The following is a 20,337-nucleotide window of genomic DNA, read 5'->3' as shown; positions in this document are numbered from 1 at the left end:
ATTCTGTGGACTTTGGATCACCTTTTTTTTTTCTGCACAAATTTTTCACATACTTTTAAACAAATGCATTATCATGGGACTTGGCCAGCTGTGTGTTTACATGGTCCGTGTCAGTTCATACAGAGGTACTTGGTGAATGTGTGATCACTGAATACATTTAGAGTTTAAGACTTGTTTTCACTACACTGACTTCTTGTATACAAACTGTAATAAATGTTAAAGCATAAAGGAGAAAAACGAACAGGAAAACTGTTGATTTCAGACACGGTCGTCATCTCAAATGAGGAGCGAACTATGAACTGTCCATTTTCAGTTATCATGGTACCGGTGCTGTGTCCCTCTCAAGTACAGTACTATGATAACTGAAGATTGGCAGTGCCATCGCAATACACTCCTCCTCTTAACTCAGGTAATGTCGATGACAACACAACCGGTTACCTCAAAGATGTGTATTTATTAAAAAAACAAATTTGGTTTTATGTGTATGTAAATACCTTTGCTTTGAAAATGTTTGGCATCCTAGCTTTAAGAATCAAAGGCAGTGACACTGATCTGCAACTTCCAGTGTGTATTATTTATAGTCAGTTGTAATATATTTAATCATGTTTTCCTCTTTCGCACTCCTCCACCCATTTCTCTCAATCCAGGATCGAGTTCCTCAGGCACATTAGAGATTTCTTCCAGATTATGTTCAAGGTTGAAGTTCAGAAGTCTTCGGAAGATGAAAGGAAAGGAGGAGACAAGGTCCTGATGACGTGTGTAGGAGTCGGTTACAGCAACATAAATAAATCCCTTAAATAAAATAAGTATTTTTTTATATAAATGGCATGGTTTTGTCTTGTATCTTTTCTCTCACTCACATGAAATAGTAGAATACAGTATTTTTATTTTCTTATATGTGAAATTATAACAGTTATTTGTGACTATGTTGTAATACAAACAATTTGTTATATTGAAAAAGACATTCAACAGCGTCTTCATATCTAAGAATAACAGTTTCTCCTTAAGTGTTTGTGTGTTAATCGTTGATGGCATGGTCATACATGGCACTCTAGTTTGAAACATCAATTTCTGGTTGAACATTACTGGAATTCCACATTAAAAAGCATTGCTGGATGGTTAGTTCTAGCCAAGTCCAAGCTAATGTATCAATATGATTGGAAAGGTCAGCAACTGGTCATCCTCCTCATTAGACGCGGTTCTTCCCATCTGTTATGGGGTAAAGCTGCACTTCATACACCACATGTTTCTCATCACAGGAGTTGGAAGGAGTTAGTCTTGGCCACATAGATGCTTGAGGGCGTCTCCATAACTGCCCGACACTTCAGACTACACAAACACGATGAAGAAAAGAGATAAAAAAAAAACATGTTTAAAGAACACGTCATCTCATACAAACCGGAACAGTCTGATGTAAACCTTAGAAAATTCTTGTCCAATCTCTCAAAGATAAGACATTTAAACTAAATAAGCACATTAAATGTAATTTCTGGTGGTGTGTTCTGACCTCTAACTGGGAGTAGAGGGAACATCCAAACAGCTTCTTGTACTCTGCTCTGATGTCTAGCAGATCGACCTCAGAGCGGCTGGCTAGTATTCTGGTCAGAGTGGACTCTGTCGTCCCAGCACCCTGGAAAAAGTCACATTTGGGGAAGAAGTAAAGTCAGGAATTGGACCTGAATATCAAATGAAATAACAAAAGCTGCAGTCTCTTCTTCCTTTGCAGCTACTCACATCAGTTCACACACATTCTCCTGCAATAATGGCTATTATTTCAGCAGTCTCTGTTTTTTGGTTATCTACTTTAGAGCCTGTTGGCACATTTAGTCAAAGCAGCAGCAATAAAACAGTGGCTTAACATTCCTTTCCACACCACTGGTGACCAATGCAATTGTATGGTGTGGCTAAAATGGACCGGGTGTAAGCAAACAATACGTGGATTTTGTTTTGGGGGCCACCGGTACAACTATGGCTCCCCGTGATACAGAAGGACATATTGTACAGCTTACCTTCATGCTCTTGAATAGCTTCTCAGCGAGGTATGCAGGAACGTTCTTCACACACTTCACTAGACAAAAGTTGAGTAAAAAATATTGAATACGTTGTTCTGTTGGAGAAGTTAGTGTTGGAGTGTGATTATATGACATCTTTCTCACCAACAGCCACTAGTAGCTTCTCCAGGTTTCCAGACATCTCGCTCTCAATGCTCTCCTGCAGAGTCTTCTTACTGATGTTTTTGTACTCCACCAGAGCTGCCAAAACATAAAACAAATTTTGATTTAACTTTTTTTCTCTCCTGTTGAAGGTGAGACATACATTTCTTTAATGATTTTTTTTAATTCATACTATATAATACATGGCTGTAGGGATGGCATGCCATGTCAGCCAGTTGGTCAGTTCCCTACTCTTTTTCAATTGCCATGAAATCTTGTGCACACATTCATGTCCCCAAAGGATCAGTCGTGCTGACTTTGGTGATCCCCTGACTTTTACCTCAAGCACCACCATGAGGTTGAAGTTTTGGGCTTTTAGTAAAATATAATTGGGTGTATTGCCACGAAATATGATGCAAGTATCCATGATGTCCAGAGGATTAAATCCTAATACGTTTGCTGATCCCTTTACTTTTCACCTAGTTATCATTTTAATTTGACCAAAACATTTGATTTATGACCGAATTCCTGCAAAACTAACGATACTCCTATCAGCCTCAGGTGTGCTTTTTGCTTAGTACTAGTTAGCAAATGTTAGCATGCAAACACTGAACTGAAATGGTGAACATGGTAACCATTGTACTTACTTTGCATCAGCATATTAGCATGCCAACATTAGCATTTAACTCAAACCACTGCTGTGCCTAAATAAGTGCAACTTAAGCATCTACAAAAAAACATGTGCAAGTGGTGTACCCACTCTGTCGAAGCTGGGGAATACTCCTGTGGCACAGGATGTCAATAAATTTCCCTTCATCAGTTCCCCACTTCTTCTCTCCTGCTTCATACAGGGCCTGGGTGGAATGAAAGTGAATGTGAATATACGCACAGTTTTAGACCATAAATATGGATTTTCATGGCTAAATCAACTGAACCTGCAATACAAGGGACAACCATGACATGTCAAGCATAGGAAAAGCAAGTTCAGGCTTGAGAAAGCTGTGTGTGTGTGTGTGTGTGTGTGTGTGTGAGGTGAGCGATGCCTTCAAGCCCCATGCATGTGTAAAGTCGAGCTAAGAATGTCCAAACAGTAGCTGGAACTGACATAGTAACTAATGTTGCCTGTATCCACATGAGCAACATGGTGGTCGCACTACGTGTCACTGAAAGACAGAATGTAGTGAATATACCTTAGCATCTGCTTTAGCCTTAGCAGCATCCACATTGGTGCTCTCGTCTCTCTTCCCCTGTGAGGACGAACAGAAGAACAGATTGTGATATGTAGAATAAATCCAATATATTTGGCATTTGGTTATTTTAAGTGATTTTAATTCAAAATTCAACATCCAAGCTAAACATTGTAATGTGATAATAGAGATGAAAAGCTTTCCAAAGATTTACAGATCTGTAGAAAACATTTTCATTTTTTAGCAATTTTATTGTGCATTGATATGTGTGTTGAATGTTTGGCTCACATAAGTCAATTTGCTTTTTGTGTGCTGATTTTTCTTTTTTTCTATCACATTTTTGAGATAGGATAGGAATGTCCACAGCTGTTTGGCTATACTAAATGTGATGCTTTAGGTCTGATTCTCATTTGTTGGAAATGCAATACAATTTAATACACAGTACCTCAGCCAAAATGAGCAGTGCTTTGCCGTAATCTCCAGACACCTCCGACTGCAGATCGTGAATCATCGATTTTCCAGTTTCTTGAATGAAACAGCACAATGCAGATACTTTCACAACATTTGCCAACTGTTTCACAATAAGATGAGTCACTATCTAACCAGTGAAATTACAAGTACTTGTTTAACTATGTGTTGAAGACCTACCTGCGAGGTATGCTTCAGACATGGCCTTGATCTCTCTGTTGGATCTCGAAGCAAAGATTTCTGTCAGCATACTCTCTGTAGTCCCTGCACCCTGAATGTGATACACAAGAGAATAAGATTGAAATTAAATGGTATTTCAGTCTGAATATTGTGCTATTATACATAGACATAACACAAACAGTGACATGCTGTTCTTAGACCACAAAGAGAATATAGTATTGCACGAATCCAAACTATTCTAAAGCCTATTTAAACAAATTAACATGTAGAACTGAAATTAGCTTTTTAATGTTTTTTTAACACTTTTGACACTTTTTTCGACACGTTATACAAAAAAAAAGAAAAGAAAAGAACACTGAAACACATGAGAATTTCTGCAGGCCGACACAGATTCTGTGAATTCGACCCAATCTCACCTTGATGGCTTTGATGACTTGACGACAGTCGTAGACCGCAGGAGGCGTCACCAATGCCACTAACAAGTCCTCAAAGTCTCCATGGGTGTCCCCCTTCAGGTCAGCTACTAATGTCTGAGGAAAAATGGTTGATGACACACAGATCTTACTTACCATCAAAAAGCTCATTTTGGTCTTTTCCACAACAGTCAGAATTCATATTTTTAAGTACATTCATATACCCTTCCTGTGGCTTTCTCATAGGCCTTAGCAATGAGCTGACGCTGAGCATTACTTCTTTGGGTCAACACCTCAATTATGGTCTTTTCTGTCGTGCCTATAAAGAAGAGCACAGCATGGGACAATATTACCACTTACCTTATGCCTTTACAACCTCATAAAACTCCACCAACTGACATATTTATTAAAATATGATTTAAGTGCTTTGCAGATAACACTAATAGTGATAATGGTAACTCATTAACTTACCAAGGCCCTCTATGGCTTTCCTCAGTGCAGACACATCCTCCTCCACTTTGAAGTTTGGCTTGTCCTTCACAGTTCCTCTTGTAGTGGACTGAAACACACACACACACACACACAAGTTCACACACAACAGCAATGGAAATTGATCAACCAACTTGTACATGTAAAACAATCACTCAATATTTTATATTCAAAGTGTTCCTATTGGTCAATATCCAATAAAATCAATATCCATCATCTTCATATAGTCCTGCACACTGAAAGGTAAGAGTATGTCCAACTTACTGTCACAGTCAGTGAGGAGGGGGAGTCTAAGAGCAGATCCAGGTCATCCTACAATACAAGTCAACAAATATGCTTCAGTTACAACCTGTATTCACATTTTAAGCCTCAAATTGTTATTTACACCCTACTATGGTTCACAGACAGCCTGCAACTACTCACCCAAACAGACATTGTTGCGGTTGTGGAGAAAAGTCTCAAACTAGGGAGAAGAATAAACATACAATATAATCATCTTTATGTCACTGTATGGGGATATAATGTACTCCATCAGCTCTGGACTCTTGCTTCTTATTGGTTTTGCCCCATCTGCGCACTTTCTCTTCCGCTTCATCCTATGACTTGGCATCCAATGTTTATTATTGTTATTATTCCCCTAAATATCCACCATAACCTCCCTCATTTGACAGTTCAAGATCGAGTGAGCCAACCAGCACAGTCGAGTAGACAATTGTAAGTGGGTAGAACTTTAGAAAATGAAAGCCTATGTCCACTGCAGTAAAAAAAAAAAAAAAAACTATTCTCCCCATCATTACAGCATACTTAAAGCATCAAAAACAAAACCACGGAGCACAGACAGAGCGTAAAGACGCGTAAAATGTAGAAAGACTGTCGGTAAAAGTCAGGAAACGGTTTGTTTCTTACCTTAGTGACAGCACAGGGTTGATGTCAGAGGAGGAACTTCACACAGAGCCAAAATCACCACACCTTTCTGAGAAACTGAGAGGGAAACGCCCATTATTAGCAGGAGGAAGTTGAATCATAGAGACCCTAAACTCCTCCTCATCCGCACACAGTAACAATACTGGTCCTGGCCTCTCATCTGTCCTATTGGACCATGCCTCCCTCTGTAACTCGACTCCCTTGCGCAACAATCTTCCCACCTCACCATAACATCATCTGTTTTATAAGCCATTAGGTTTCAGTAATTACCCGACAGGCTCTGTGATAGCCTACTGTGGGTCCAAAGTCGTGTTTGCTCTCAGGGCAGGGGTAAGGATATGAGTCAAGAGAGACAGAGGAAGGGAATTGAGAAACAGGAAAACAAAATATTTGTTTGTCAACAGTGTAAATTTGATCACTGGACTGACTTCATGTTGAGATTATAATGTTTGATGTGCACCTAGGAACATTTCAGTCAGTCCAGTCCTTATTGCAGAATTAAACCAGCCATGTAATTATGCACGCAACTAACCGATTACTGGATGCGTTTAATCCAAGCAAAAAATCATAGACAACCCTACTTAACATCCTGAGGTAAAAAATCACAGAGCATGCAGCTCACCACAGCATCCTACACTGAAGACATTTGTTATCAAAGGGAACCATGGCAACAGATGGGTGATCTGTCCACATGGAGACACCGACGTCCTCTTGAGGACAGGCAGCAGTCGAGTAAACATATCACCACCGGTCATTTACAAGTAAAAAAGAAATACATGCATAAAATCAGGTGAGGTATGAAAGTGATGTACTGAGAGGAGACAGTTGCGACATCTTGTGGTAACTTGTAGACATGACACAAGTGAACGTTTTGGGTAAGGAACCATTCACAGTATACAGTATATATAAAAGGAAGCAGAAAAAGGTAATGATATGAGGATTTGTGGATGATGACACGGCCTACATTTGTTTCAGTGGGTATGGTTTACATGTTTTCGGGTTCATTATGTTGTGGTTGAAAATATTCAATGAGTTGAATTTAGTGTAAACAGTTAGCCAAATAAATAATAAATAAATATATAAGGTAAACCACTATTGGGTTAAGTTACTCCTGAGACACAACAATACACATATACATCTCCTGTGACTCCGCCTACCTTGTGACGCGTGGCCTGTCACTGTTTGAGTTTATATATATTTTACCCTGAGTACAGCCTGCCAGGTCACCTTCACCCTGCCCTGGACAAACAAACCAACGCCCGCTACATTGTCAGACTGAAACCTTAAGCATAACCATAATATAAACACCCTATAATGCTATATATAAACAATTCAAGGGTGGGAATTTCCAATGGGGAGACTTCAAGTTAGCCTACGTGGGCGCAGTGCTCGCCTGAGAGATTAAACTCAGGGCACACAGTTTCCCCGTTACTGCCAGGTTCTTTGACAGCTCGGTACTCGACGTCAGGCTACTGTATAGTGATACTTGGCGACGTGTCATCGACCATTTAACTGTATGATAGTCGGTCTACACGGCAAGTGAATCATTCGTTTCAGGTTCAAGATGGTGTTTAGACCCAGCGTGCTCTCTTTATCTAGACATTAAGGTTGCTGTCTAACTAAGCGGCGCTGCTGACGGCGAACTAGCAACTTGTTAGCTGGCTAGCAACAGGGAGCCTCCCAGCACTGTGATGGCTAGCAAGTGTTAGCTACACCGTCTCACCGTGCCGTCAGGTTTGGTAACTACCTAATTATCTTCCTTCATATTTCTTGGTTAAAACAAGGCGTGTATTGTTAGCCCTGCTGTGGGCTTTTTTTTAAATTAGCCTGTGTTCAGCGTGGTGTTTTTCTTGACAGTCATTGGTGATCGAGGATCAGCTGTAGCTCGCTGCCTCTTCTTGTTTACATGGACACAGTCAGCTGAAGTGCTCTGGAGGCATGTGGTGGTCGTAACAATACTGGATCAACCGCAGAATAACCACAGTGGAAATATGGAAATGGATCTGGGAGGCAGCTAACGTACAGCCGACTGTCTACCAATATGAGGACGACCGGGACTCTAACGGAGGACGGCTGTGCCCGCTGGACTGTTTGACTTTCGTGTGGGCGTTGGGCTAGAGGACAGGGGGTTTGTTTGTCCCTATTAAAGCTTAACCCCATGCGAGACTACACGAAGAGAAGAGGAAAGAAACTGTTCTGGGAACTGGCCCACACGTCTGGCGCTGGGATGATGCTGAAGACCCTACTGATCACCAGTCTTCTTGGCTGGGTGAAAAGTCAAGAGAGCCAGAGCATGACCCCGGAAGAGAAGACTGTTGTCAGGTACATTAGTGTCTGTGGAAGTCTGCACATCGTGAAAAATATTACATTTTGAGCAATTTTCATTACTGATTCATTCATGTTTTCCCTTTTTCCCCCCCACAGGGACCAGATTATAGAAATGTTCGATCACGCTTATGGCAGTTACATGGTAAGGAGTCTACTTTCGTGTAATACTTGTAATTACCACTGCATTTATATTTGCATGTTGCAGGAGTCCAGAGGGAAGTTAAGAAAAGCTTGTAATATAGAGAGCAACTTTATTGTGAGACCAGCGTGTTGCAGCGTAATCCGGTGAAGAAAAGCTTGAATCAGTGGCTGGGCCAGAGTCCTTAGTGCAGTTGGATCGGATTTAGTGGGGTTGTGCAGAAAGCAAACATGCAAGACGTGCAAACATTTTGTTGCAGCTGCAGTGTCAGCCTGGTGCAGCAGATGCGGGCAGAGCATTTTGGAACTTTTTTTGACAGTATTGATTCGTCTTTTCTCGGTGATAGCCATGTCTTCCAGTAATCAGGATTGTCCTTAATGAGTAGCGAGGAGAGATGCTCCCATTGAGAAAGAAGTGCTGCTGTTGGCTATAAAAGAAACCATTGATATAATTTACTGTTATTAGTAGCTTACGGCTGACCAATACTGGATTTGTTTAGGCCAATCTCAATATTAGATAGATCAAAATCTGTAAAAATATATCAGTTGCTGAAACTGAAATTTCTTTTTCAAAAAATGAAGACAAAGATATGAAAAAATAAAAAAAGAAACTGCTGCTCTAATGACCCAGCAGTTGGATAAAGTATTTAGCTTTCGCCTGCTAGTTTCTTTTCCTCCTAGAGAGCTTTCAACCCTCCAGCTGTTTCCTTAATGACTGTTAAATGAAGCTTAAAGACAGTTTCGGTTGTTTGTGTTGCAGAAATATGCCTATCCAGCAGATGAGCTGATGCCTCTGAGCTGCAGAGGACGAGTCCGTGGCCAGGAGCCCAACAGAGGGGACATAGATGACTCATTGGGGAAGTAAGTTCATCATCAGTTGGCACCCATTAAGACCATAGCCATATGTTCCCTTTTAAAGTCTAATATGTACAATAACGGGCTTGCAGTGCTATATCTGTTCAGAGTCTTCCTTCACAGACCTATGCTGCAGTAAAGTTGCTGGTTGTAAAAATGTAACTATTTGATACTGTCCAGTTTATTATATCTGACCACGCACCATCTTTTGCCTTTTTCAAGATTCACTCTTCACTGAGAATGTTAAAGACACAAATAGAGAGAAAGAATGGGAATATTTGTGTCCCCTGTCTCTATCTATGGTATACTATTAAAAAAAACCATTACATTGAGCAAAGAAACACTTGCTTTTTATTCGAAGCAATGAAAGGTAGATTTTAGATTATTGTAGATTATATAAAAACACAGAAGCAGGTTTTCTGTTTTCTATTTTATCATAATTAACTAATAAATATCCTGAATATATTTTTATGGGAGCATATACGTAAGGGAATGTGGATTTAACACAAACAGGGATATTTATGTAATGTTGTCTCTTAAGTATTTTGCATCTTCAAAGAACACGAGGACTCATTTCTTTTATAATTCTACGCGGTTCCAAACAGATTTAATGAGACATGGAGTAGATGCCCTAGTTTTCCAAGAATACATGAATTAGATGCTAATTTAAGTCAATGAAATGTACAAGAATGCAATAAATCGTGGTGTTATGGTACAATACATCGATTTATGCGTCACATATGTTGTCTAACGTGATATCACAAATTCAACAGATTGTACATTTAACAGTCCGTGGTTCATTATAAATTAAACTGGATCAGTGACAAAGTGGGGCACCAGCTCCACTGTGCTGTGCCAGAGGCTCTCATAATTATCTCTTCTGCTTTTTCTCTAGGTTTTCTCTCACACTGATTGACACCCTTGATACCCTGGTGGTGAGTACTCACTCTTCCTCTATTCTCAAGCGTTAAAGTTAGTTTGATCTGCTTTCTCATCTCTTGTTTTTCTCCTCCCTGCCCCACTTTGGCAGTAGATTTATTTGTTCCTGTGTGTGTGTCTGTGTGTGTGAGCAGGTATTAAACAAGCTTGATGAGTTTGAGGACGCAGTGAGGAAGACCGTGACGGATGTACGCCTGGACAATGATGTGGTGGTGTCCGTGTTTGAGACCAACATCAGAGTTTTAGGGTATGTAACATGGCTATGATTGATTACTTTTGTACTGTATAAACACTATATGCTCTTTTTTTTGTTATAAAAACATGTCTGACTGAAAAAAAACTGACTTGTTTTTGATAATTCTTCTGAATGGAGAATTATTCCACATTGGTACAGTGTATTGTTATTACTAGACAGAAGGACCTAGCTTTATATAGTACCTCGTCTAGCTTCTTCCTTCTTTTAATTCTCCCCAGAGGGCTTTTGGGAGCCCACGTGATGGCTGACCTTCTACGGCAGCGTGGGGAGAGGATGCAGTGGTATCGGGATGAGCTCCTACACATGGCCAAAGAGCTGGGCCATCGATTACTGCCTGCCTTTAACACCACAAGTGGCCTTCCCTATCCTAAGGTATTCCTTATTCTATTTTTAAATATCCCAGGTTTTATTTTAGAGATACTTTATGCAGATGGAGCAGATATTAATAGAGAATAGTTCCTCACAGTCAGTGCACTACAGATGAACCAATAAACAACATATTACTTATTTAAGTAAGAAAAATAATTTGAGCTGAGTGATGTGACAAGATTAATTCATCATTTTTTTGTTTTTCCAGGTGAATCTGCGGTATGGAGTCCTTAACCCACTTTCACGCACAGGCACTGAATCGGACACCTGCACAGCATGTGCTGGAACAATGATCCTGGAGTTTGCTGCCCTCAGCAGACTGTCAGGAGAGTCTGTGTTTGAGGTATTGCCTCCCTCTGCCTTTTAGAAATTAGGCTTTTTTTAATGTTTTAGTTTATTATTAATTTGCCCTTTAACATTATTACTTTTCTGAGAAAGTATAGCTGGTTGTAAGTTGTTGAAAGATTAAATCATATATAAATGATGTAATTGTTTTTACCAGAAACATTTTAAGGATCTAATACCTATTATTATTGTTTTACAGGCAAATGCAAGGAAGGCTCTGGATGTCCTCTGGGACAGGAGACAGAGAGGAAGTGACTTGGTGGGGACTGTTATTAATATCCATAATGAAGAATGGGTCCGAAGAGGTGAGGCAATTCAAACACACATGTACTGTGTGAAAAAAGTTATTTAAAAACTGAACCCACACATGTTCTAACACAGACAATGGATAAACATGATACAGAACATTGATCATCCAGAAATACACATGCAGTACTAGTCTCACGATACCAGATCTGAGATTTCAGTGTGTGCCAGTCGTCTGGGGATTTCTAAATGCAAAGTAGTTACTTGAATGGCAGTGAGAATGGCCACTAACAAACGTACGGCCCTTATTTTAAGGACAAACATTACCTGATATCACACTGTCCCTCCATTCTCCTCCATAGTAAAGCAAACTGGTGATACAACGAATCGAACACAGACTTTATATGGCTCTTATACATTCACCATATTATAGTTATTTGACTTGTCACTTCTGTGTGTTTGCAGACAGTGGAGTTGGTGCTGGTATTGATTCATACTATGAATATCTGATGAAGGCCTACATTCTTCTAGGAGACAATGTTTTTCTGGAGAGGTTCAACATTGTAAGTCCTCTATCTCTGCATGCGCACATAGAAATCTATATCCAAGCATTTGTCATTGGCCCACCACTGGCCATTTTGTTCATAGTGTGATTGTGGCTGGAGGAAGTTGTTCACAGTTTGCTAATATATTTTTCATGATGTTTGTCTGCAACAGCACTACAGTGCCATTATGAAGTACATCAGCCAGCCTCCCCTGCTGCTCAATGTACACATGCACAACCCCACCGTGAGCGTGCGCAGCTGGATGGATTCTCTCCTGGCATTCTTCCCTGGCCTACAGGTCAGGCATGCTGTCTTAAAATTGTACTCAATCCGTTGCCTTTACTACCAGAAGAAAGCGTAGAAATTGTTGCACTCATGTTTCTGGAGTAACATTTATTCTTCACACAGGTTTTAAGAGGAGATCTGAAACCAGCTATTGAGACTCATGAAATGCTTTACCAAGTCACCAAACAGCACAAATTTCTTCCAGAGGTAAATAATCTCTGCTCTTTTTGTTCTATTTTACAACCTATGCGGCAGGAGGCTTATACAGGCAAGATAAAGTATTTGAAACACTCAATAGGGGTGGGTAATATGGATAACATCACCATATACAAAATTGTATATCACGATCTGATTCCACATTGTCATATAGTACCTTTTCTGGAATTCCAAATAAAGAGAAACAGTAGTCCGATGGGAATGTCTGCTAGTGTGTAATCGATTAAATCCATAAGACTGATGAAGGTACTTCATCATAATGATGTCAAACTCCTCAAAATCCAATATTGCCATTAAGCAATCCTTGTCATTACAACATTGCCTGGAATAACCTAATAGAGCTAGAAGTATTGAAGGGATAAATGCCTTTAGTATAAATAGTGTAACAAAATCACTGAATATATATTGTCATAATATACATTATAGTAGGAAAAAGTCATGACGCTACACCAAGTCAAGAAATAATAATGGCAATTCTTGTAGCTAATCTTATTTGTTCCATTCTTCATCAAATCTGTTCATTAATGTAAATAAAATATTTTGTGGGAGAAGCCAGTGTCACTAACGTCTTTGCTGTTCTTTGCTTAATCTCCCTGCAGGCTTTCACTACAGAGTTTAGAGTTCACTGGGGCCAACACCTACTGAGACCAGAGTTTGCAGAAAGCACCTACTACCTCTATAAGGTGAAAAATCTAAAGACATAAGCTATAGTGACCTTTCTCTAAAGAGTAGGAAATTTCCGGTCTGTCATAAGAAGGCTCATTAATGAAACCACTCCACTCTTGTACTATAAACATAGCATAGCAAACTGAACGTTCCATGTAAGATGTGCGGTTGAGATAATATCTGGATCTCTGCAGGCCACTGGCGACCCCTACTACCTCAGAGTGGGACAGTCCATCGTGGAAAAGCTCAATGCCTACGCCCGGGTGCCTTGCGGCTTTGCTGCTGTGCAAGATGTCCGCACTGGGACACATGAAGACAGGTATACAAATGACATTACAGACGTATTTAGGCTGACAATCTCAAAGTATCTCTTATGAATGTGTGATAATGGCTTCTGTTTTTCTGTGTGTGTGTAGGATGGACTCGTTCTTTCTGGCTGAGATGTTTAAATACCTGTACCTGCTGTTTTCGGAGAAGGGCGAGCTGCCTATCGATATTGACGACTACATCTTTACCACGGAAGCTCACCTACTTCCTGTATCTCTGTCCACCACCAAGCCGCCCTGTCAAGGCAACAATACGGTGAGAGTTTAAGTTAAAGTGTAACTGCACTCTCAAAATCTCCCTCCCTCTCAGCAAATTTTAAAAAATTCAGCAGAGATCTGCCACTGTAGGGGGCATGACCTTGAAACTAACCAGAGTGAGGGATGGACTGACCATTACTCAGTGTAGCAGGGACAGCAAGCTAGTAGTCAGCAAGCTTGTGTAAGAATTGTACATGTTGATATTCTGTGTATTACGGTATTACTACATTATGGAGCCTTTTATGACTTACTTCCTAACTGACCCTTTAATATGTGAATTAACATATGAGTGTAGTGTTTAACTCTTGGTCCTATGCTTCAGGAGAGTGTTCCTGTCTCCCAAGAAGAAGATCTGTTCACACATTCCTGCCCCAGCATGGAGACGTTGTTCCCCAACAACCCTTCATTTGCCAAAACCATCCGGGACGGCTACAAGTACCTCACTGGGGTGGGACGAGCATTCCACCCCTTACCTGTCAGGTGTGTCCAGTCGCAAGCGGCTTTAGCTTTTAGAATGAAGTCACAGGTGATGCCTGTAAGATTTGATGACTTTGAGTTTTAACTTGGGTTTGTTTGTACTTTTACAGGGAAATTGAACTACCCCTCCATGATAATGGCATGGAGCCAGTGGAGTTCTTGAAAAGCATGGGCATTTCTCTCACTCCACTAAATGAGGTCATTGCAGGAGGCGCTGGACGTCATAGGGTATTCTAGTTACTTTGTACTCAAATCATGTTCGGAAGTTCTGCATATCCTGCTGCTTTTTATAGTTTTATATATTTTTATATTTGTATGTAGACCTCCAAAAGTTTTGGCCGCGCCATTGTCCTAAACAGAAAGCCTGCTCGAAGAATTTTTTTGCAGTGAAATAATTTAGTTTATTGTGATTTTAACATTTTTCTTGCTCAGGTTTCTTTAATTCAGTTCAGCTCAATTTTATTTGAATAGTACCAATTTATAACAAAAACTATCTCAGGACACTCAAATATTGCAGGTATAGACCGTACTCCATATAAAATATTTACAAAGACCCAACATTTCCCACCATGAGAAAGCGATAGTGGGAAGGAAAAACTTATTTTTAAGAGGCAGAAACCTTGAGCATACTCCGGTTTTAAGTGGGAACACAGGTGAAAAACAAAGATCACCAGATTTATTTATTTTTTTGCAGGTATTATTAGCAATTATTTTGATTTTAAGACCTAATTTTGTCCATTTGGTTCCAATCATGCACTCAAACAACCTATTGAATGCATTTTACGATGTAAGAATGCTTTAGTGGAGCCATCAAAACAGGTTAATTATATAACCTGCTGTTGAACCAATTATATATTTCAAATTGTACAAATAAAAGGGCTTTGATTAGTGTGGATTTAGAAAATTATAAACCAAATTACAGAGGTTTTTTTAATCCAATTTCTTCAACATCTATGCTCAGCTATGCTACGCTCCGTTCTGTGTTTACTTAAGCAGTAAGTATTCCCCCTCTGGTATCATGATGTTTCCAACAGAGAAGGGGGAAAGGAAATATGATAATCATAGCAAATGGATTATCAGTTTAATTTTGCTTTTTGAAACACTTTATAAGCATTGGGTTAATAGCAATGTTAATGGAGAAAAAATTGGGTCAAGGTAATGAGTCTGCTGCTGGTAGTACTGATGATACTATACAACTCCCCTTTCTTAACTTAAACCTGACATCTGTTTTCTAAACTTGAATCCCCTTAGGAACATAAAGGAGTGTACCGAGTAAAACTTGTGGCAGAGGTAAGCCAGGCACCAGAGGAGGAGGAGGTGGTGCCTCATGTTGTTCAGCTCATATCCCCACCATTTCTGGGCAGGACGGTCCTCACGGCAGGACCTGCCAAGTTTGGAATGGACCTCACCAAGCAGGAGCACGGGGTGAGCTTCCAATGTGACAATAAAATGGTATACAGTATCAACATGGAAACTCCTGAAAGATAAAAACATGACCAAAACTTTGAAATGATACAATAACAGATTTTATGCAGATGTTACCTGTTTTGTTTTACCTCCACTACCCTTTATCTCCAACCAAACACAATAATAAAATCAGAATCTTGTGCCGCAGGTGAAGGGCAGCATAGTGAAAGCCTCTCCCTACACTGCATGTGGGCCAATAGATAATGCAGTGGGGCTTAAAGGCCATATCGCTCTGGCGCTGCGTGGTGACTGCATGTTCGCTGTAAAGGCTCGGCGGCTGCAGGAGGCCGGAGCCATAGGAGTCATCTTTATAGGTGAGGATATTTACCAGAGGAACTAAAGCCACCTCAAAGCTTTATACACAGAGCTAAGAATAACCAAATACTGAAGGCTGGAGAAAAATAAATGGTTCCAATTATTCTCCTCCTCAGACCACCGTGAGGGAAGTAATAGCGAGGAAACACCACTCTTCCAAATGGTTGGAGATGGCGACTCCACTGAAGACATCACCCTGCCTTTGGTCTTCCTGTTCAGCCGCGAGGGTGCCATGCTCACAGCCGCTCTGGAGGAACATCACAATGTGGATGTGCTGCTGCTGCCCAAGGAGAGGCAGCTGGGGCATGGTGAGGACCAGGAGGAGGGAGATTAAAGGATAAGGCTGACAATTTTCTATGTCTTTGTTACTGTCAACAATTACCATAAAAAGATGAAAACTAACAGGCTGTATTTCAATTATTTCCAACTTCCTCAGCCTGTCTGAGCACTCTGCCCTAAGTCTATTCGTTCCTACTAAAGATATAAATCTCATATTATCTTACAGTTTTATTCAGCATTTAAACTTACATTCATTATTTATTTTATTAAATATTAGTTCTTCTCTCTTGTTCTAATTTTGCATATCATTGGCTCTCCTCCTCATTATCCAGATAAGACAGAAAAACCTATGGGCATGAACATCAAACTCCGCCTGGCAGAGGAGGGGGAGCTGGACGAAGGAGAAGAAAGAGGGCCCACCTTGGAGTTTGTCTTGGAGAAAGAGGAGGTTGTTCTTAAGGAAGAGGAGCTCAGAGGACAGCTTCAGTCGCAACAGCAGCAGCAGTTCTGCACACGAGTGGCAGAGAACGACAGAACTGAACCGTGTTCAGCAGGTTCTTCTCAAACCCAAAACTCTGACAGTGGACCAGACACAAACCCTTGACCACTGCTGATCCCGAAGCAGCCAAGTTTCCTGACACTGAATCCCTTGTCAGTTTCTGAATGGCAGGTGCCTCAGAGCTCCTCACTGCCCTACATGGAGCCCTAACTGACCCAGCCCGCATGTTTACAACCGAGAGTCAAGCTCCCATCCTGTCTTGACTTTAAAACCTAAGATGGTTCTGTATTTATTAGACAGAGAGGCAACGTGGAGCTCTCATTCTGTGTGGTGCAGATCTCTTTGAAATGAGAGATCTAAACTAGGTAGTTACACGCCAAAAGCTGTAGGTTAGGATGGTTGGGCAGGTGCTGCCCCCACCAAGCCTGTAGTGTTGCTATTGTAGGCACATACAAGGTGTTCGTGGTGATAATGACGTAAATCAATGACTTTAGAGTTTAAAATTACCTCACCTTAGAGGAAAACATAGATATGGCAAAAATGTACTCAGCTAGGTTTTTATGCAATGCAGTTTGTTTTTAATGTAGATTGCACCTTTTCACTACTGTTAGATATTCAGCAACGTTGAATGGAATATCACCTGGCCAGTAGGTGGAGTTAGCTACCATAACTTCTCAGTAACATAACATCAGCAGATGAAGGAAATGAAATGGGGCCAATTTGGAGAGTTTATTTTGTACTAGGAAGCAACTTCAGGGAATTTCAAGAGTGAATGCAGTTTGCTAGGTTGACCCATTTGATGAAATGTGTGTGTGTGTGTGGTTGTGTGTTTGTGTTGGGTGTGTGTGTGTGTGTGTGTGGTTCGCCATTTTTTTTTTTGCTATAATGTGTGTGTGTGTACAAGGTGTGTAACAACTATGATACCCAAGGAAGCATCTCGACTAACACATTCATGCTATCAGTTAAAAAAGTAATCATGCCAGGAATTAAGAATAAAAAGGTTGTGGGATTGACCACTGGAATCTTTTGAAATTAAGTTTGGATTTGATTTGTAACATTGCAAAAATGACCAAAGCTGGTTTTCTTGCAACTGAAGTCTACATGTAACTAATGGTTAGTTCCAGATACGGCATCACAGGTTGGTCTGCAGTCCCTGGCTGCTGTGCACTTTGAAACACGGGTATGATCGCCTGTGGCAGATTCAAACAGAAATGAACATTCAGCCTGTCTTTGCATTGTGTGTTGCAATGAGTCATTTTAATATCAGTCATTTGTCATTGCATTTACGTTGTATAACGATGCAATGTTTATACCCACCTTAAAATTTAAGGAAAAATCTACTTAAAAACAAAACAATCTAATATTTAGTGACATCCATTGAGATTGCTGGAGCACAGCGAGGTTTTTCCTAGATTTAAAATGGTAACAGTCAAACTGGAAAGGCCAATTGAATTATGTACATTGTCTGATGTTGTAGGATTGATACAGTTATACTCAGTGAAAATTGGATGCATTTTGGATCCAATGTGGTTTTGTCAAGACTTAAATGTACCTGCTGTTAGTCTCTCATACTCCCTAATCTAATCCATATTTTGGGCATTCTTATGTGTAATAACTATATGCAACAATTCAGATAAAAGCATAACTCGGTGTTCACTTACTTCATTCACATTAATATTTTGTTGCATGATTTCTGTCTTTTGTGGTACATGAAATGTGAGCTTACGTTTGTGAGTCGAAAACGCTCTCTGTGCCAGAGTATGTTTTCTTTTACGTTTGTGTAGTAGACCTATTCCTGATGCTGCTGAGTTTTCAAGTCTTAATCCAACATGACTTTTTTGTTTTTTGTTTAGCCTGTATAAGGCTTTGCCAACCCATATACCTCAGGACTGAGTACTGTGGACTGTGTTCTCTGTTCACACAGAGAAAAAGCACCATGGACAAGAAGTAGGGGATTCTTTTAATTATTTTTAATGCAATTTAATTTTGTGTTCAGCTGGTTTTTCAAGATTTTGGTTGATCTGTCACTGAAAGTTAAACAGTGCCAAAGGAGAAGCATGACATTGCTCCAATTTCTGTTTCATATCTTCTCTGTATTTAGTTTCTGACTGAGCTGAGGCAGTCCCGTCAATAAATTTAAAATCACCATTTCAATCCCTTTTTTACGTTCCTTTTTTTCTTTCCAGCATTACATATTTACTTTACATTTTCAGCATCAGTGGCAGCTCTGGCTTCTTCTGAACCATCTCATGTCACTTGACATGCTGATGTGGTGGATAGGTGAGCCTAATTAGTCTTTGCTATTCAGCATCCACAGTAATCCTGGTGATAATTTGTGTTGTAATGACACTTTTAATTTATTTAATCCCACTCAGGAATAGACTTACTTCTGTTTAAGTAGTCAGTCCAGAACTCAGCAGTCAAACACAATTTGGGTGCTGAAGGATTTTGACTGTAAAACTTTTCACTATTTCCACTGTGTGTTATTTCATTAAAGATTTTCTTTGTAGTTTGAGCTTTTCATAAACACGATGGAGCAATATAGTTTCTTTACATGTGACTTATCTACACATTACACTAAGGTCATTTATCAACACAGTGTCTCTCCTGTGAGGATTGATTGTGTCCAAAATGCCCCTGTCCTTGAGCTAGCCAGTTGTGTATTGATTAATACAGTCAGTGTGGTTTTTTTGTTGTTGTCAGGAGATGAGACATACCGTGAAACATTTTGTGCCAGATGGGAACAGCTACCACAGTATAGCACAATCTACAATAACAGTGGTAACACTGACAGTAGCAATGGTAACATATTACATGGCACAATCAAACAGTTCAATTAAAAGTACCTTTCAGATTCAATATTTCTCACATGATAAATGAGCAATATTTTTACAAAAATGTGAGCTACTAGTATATATGTTGATACATTCCACTAGGCTACTTTCATCCTAACGCCGGCCAGCTGAAGGTTTTTGTTTCTGTCCACTGAATTTTGGCCTTTGTTTGGAGATGGTCTTTCAGCTCTAAGCAAACAAACAGGCCAGGTCTGTCGCCAGCTGCCATTCACCATTTGGCTTGTGTTTGAGTAAGCATAATGGAGTTAATCAGCAGAATGGACAACAATACCATATATAACATGTTTGTTTATTGGATGCGTATTCATTCATTTTAAAACATGCTGTGTGACATAATTTTACTGCACCTGCTAACTTAGGTAAACTTACACTATTTGCTCACCAACTTTCTCCCTCAAACACAATCTTCATTGGGCAATTATTAGCAAATCTGTGCTGCTTAATGACAAATTAATTGATTAAAAAAATGAACAAATGATTGGTTGACAAAGTATAAACTCATCAGCTTTAAAATAAGATTATCATTTTTCTTAATCAGCAAATGCCACTCTAGCAGTTTGTAAACCATGTAACCAAGCACCATATTATCTAGTGTTATTTAAACCGGGTCCTACGTCATCACGTCTCACGTACCTCCTGCCTGTTCCTTGTTTCTAATCTCTCAGTAAACTGCTGCCTTCAGGTGCTGTGGGAAACAGTGCCACGTCGACTGTAAACATTTCCTGAAGCTTGTGGCGGAGGTTACAGTAAAGGCACAAAATAATTATAGGCCTACATTTAAAGGTGTACATTTCCATTGATGGTTAATTTGTGAGGATGTGAGATTGGATACAATTTATATATGAAACGTTTTAAATCA

General features: G+C 39.9%; 3 protein-coding genes across 4 annotated transcripts in view; 2 read left to right on the top strand and 1 right to left on the bottom strand.

The window, feature by feature from the left end:
• The window catches only part of rcl1 (RNA terminal phosphate cyclase-like 1), a 10,060-nt gene extending 9,234 nt beyond the window's left edge, over nt 1–826 (top strand). Inside the window, exon 9 of the mRNA XM_035668053.1 lies at nt 648–826. Within this exon, the coding sequence (XP_035523946.1) occupies nt 648–801 (154 nt within the window). The 3' untranslated portion in view covers nt 802–826. The remainder of the gene's footprint in view (nt 1–647) is intronic.
• A 40-nt stretch (nt 827–866) lies between these two features.
• Nucleotides 867–5,916, bottom strand: anxa3b (annexin A3b). The gene is made up of 14 exons (XM_035668058.1): nt 5,797–5,916; nt 5,314–5,353; nt 5,155–5,202; nt 4,873–4,960; nt 4,626–4,720; nt 4,405–4,518; nt 3,989–4,079; nt 3,786–3,865; nt 3,344–3,400; nt 2,914–3,007; nt 2,157–2,252; nt 2,010–2,068; nt 1,508–1,630; nt 867–1,329 (listed from the first exon to the last, which is right to left on the bottom strand). Exons 2-14 carry the CDS (start codon nt 5,323–5,325, stop codon nt 1,273–1,275), a joined length of 1,014 nt encoding a protein of 337 aa, XP_035523951.1. The 5' UTR covers nt 5,326–5,353; nt 5,797–5,916; the 3' UTR covers nt 867–1,272.
• A 1,334-nt stretch (nt 5,917–7,250) lies between these two features.
• si:ch211-282j22.3 (ER degradation-enhancing alpha-mannosidase-like protein 3) lies at nt 7,251–18,777 on the top strand. Of its 2 annotated transcripts, none has more exons than XM_035668089.1 (21): nt 7,251–7,548; nt 7,672–8,136; nt 8,239–8,284; nt 9,041–9,141; nt 10,031–10,070; nt 10,209–10,321; nt 10,549–10,702; nt 10,908–11,042; nt 11,244–11,349; nt 11,756–11,853; nt 12,008–12,133; nt 12,244–12,327; nt 12,936–13,019; nt 13,197–13,321; nt 13,419–13,584; nt 13,909–14,066; nt 14,174–14,291; nt 15,315–15,488; nt 15,679–15,844; nt 15,962–16,153; nt 16,457–18,777. In XM_035668089.1, exons 2-21 carry the CDS (start codon nt 7,973–7,975, stop codon nt 16,726–16,728), a joined length of 2,622 nt encoding a protein of 873 aa, XP_035523982.1. In that variant the 5' UTR covers nt 7,251–7,548; nt 7,672–7,972; the 3' UTR covers nt 16,729–18,777. The 2 variants fall into 2 exon arrangements, with proteins under 2 accessions (XP_035523982.1, XP_035523981.1); XM_035668088.1 differs by having other exon boundaries at nt 7,251–7,553.
• The last annotated feature ends 1,560 nt before the right edge of the window (nt 18,778–20,337 follow it).

The sequence above is a fragment of the Morone saxatilis genome, unplaced genomic scaffold (genome assembly GCF_004916995.1).
Source record: "Morone saxatilis isolate NCDOM2014 unplaced genomic scaffold, NCSU_SB_2.0 Contig21, whole genome shotgun sequence".
Taxonomy (NCBI): Eukaryota; Metazoa; Chordata; class Actinopteri; family Moronidae; genus Morone; species Morone saxatilis.
This window is presented reverse-complemented; position numbering and strand designations above follow the sequence as displayed.

Bases quoted from the DNA above. Each gene is read 5' to 3' on its own strand.
- anxa3b (XM_035668058.1), bottom strand. The intron at 3,866-3,988 runs GTAGGTCTTCAA...GTTTCATTCAAG, and splicing joins GTCTGAAGCATACCTCGCAG to AAACTGGAAAATCGATGATT. The intron at 3,008-3,343 runs GTATATTCACTA...CATTCCACCCAG, and splicing joins AGGCTAAAGCAGATGCTAAG to GCCCTGTATGAAGCAGGAGA.
- si:ch211-282j22.3 (XM_035668089.1), top strand. From the start codon at position 7,973: ATGCGAGACTACACGAAGAGAAGAGGAAAGAAACTGTTCTGGGAACTG. The intron at 10,703-10,907 runs GTATTCCTTATT...TTGTTTTTCCAG, and splicing joins GTGGCCTTCCCTATCCTAAG to GTGAATCTGCGGTATGGAGT. The intron at 11,854-12,007 runs GTAAGTCCTCTA...TGTCTGCAACAG, and splicing joins TTCTGGAGAGGTTCAACATT to CACTACAGTGCCATTATGAA.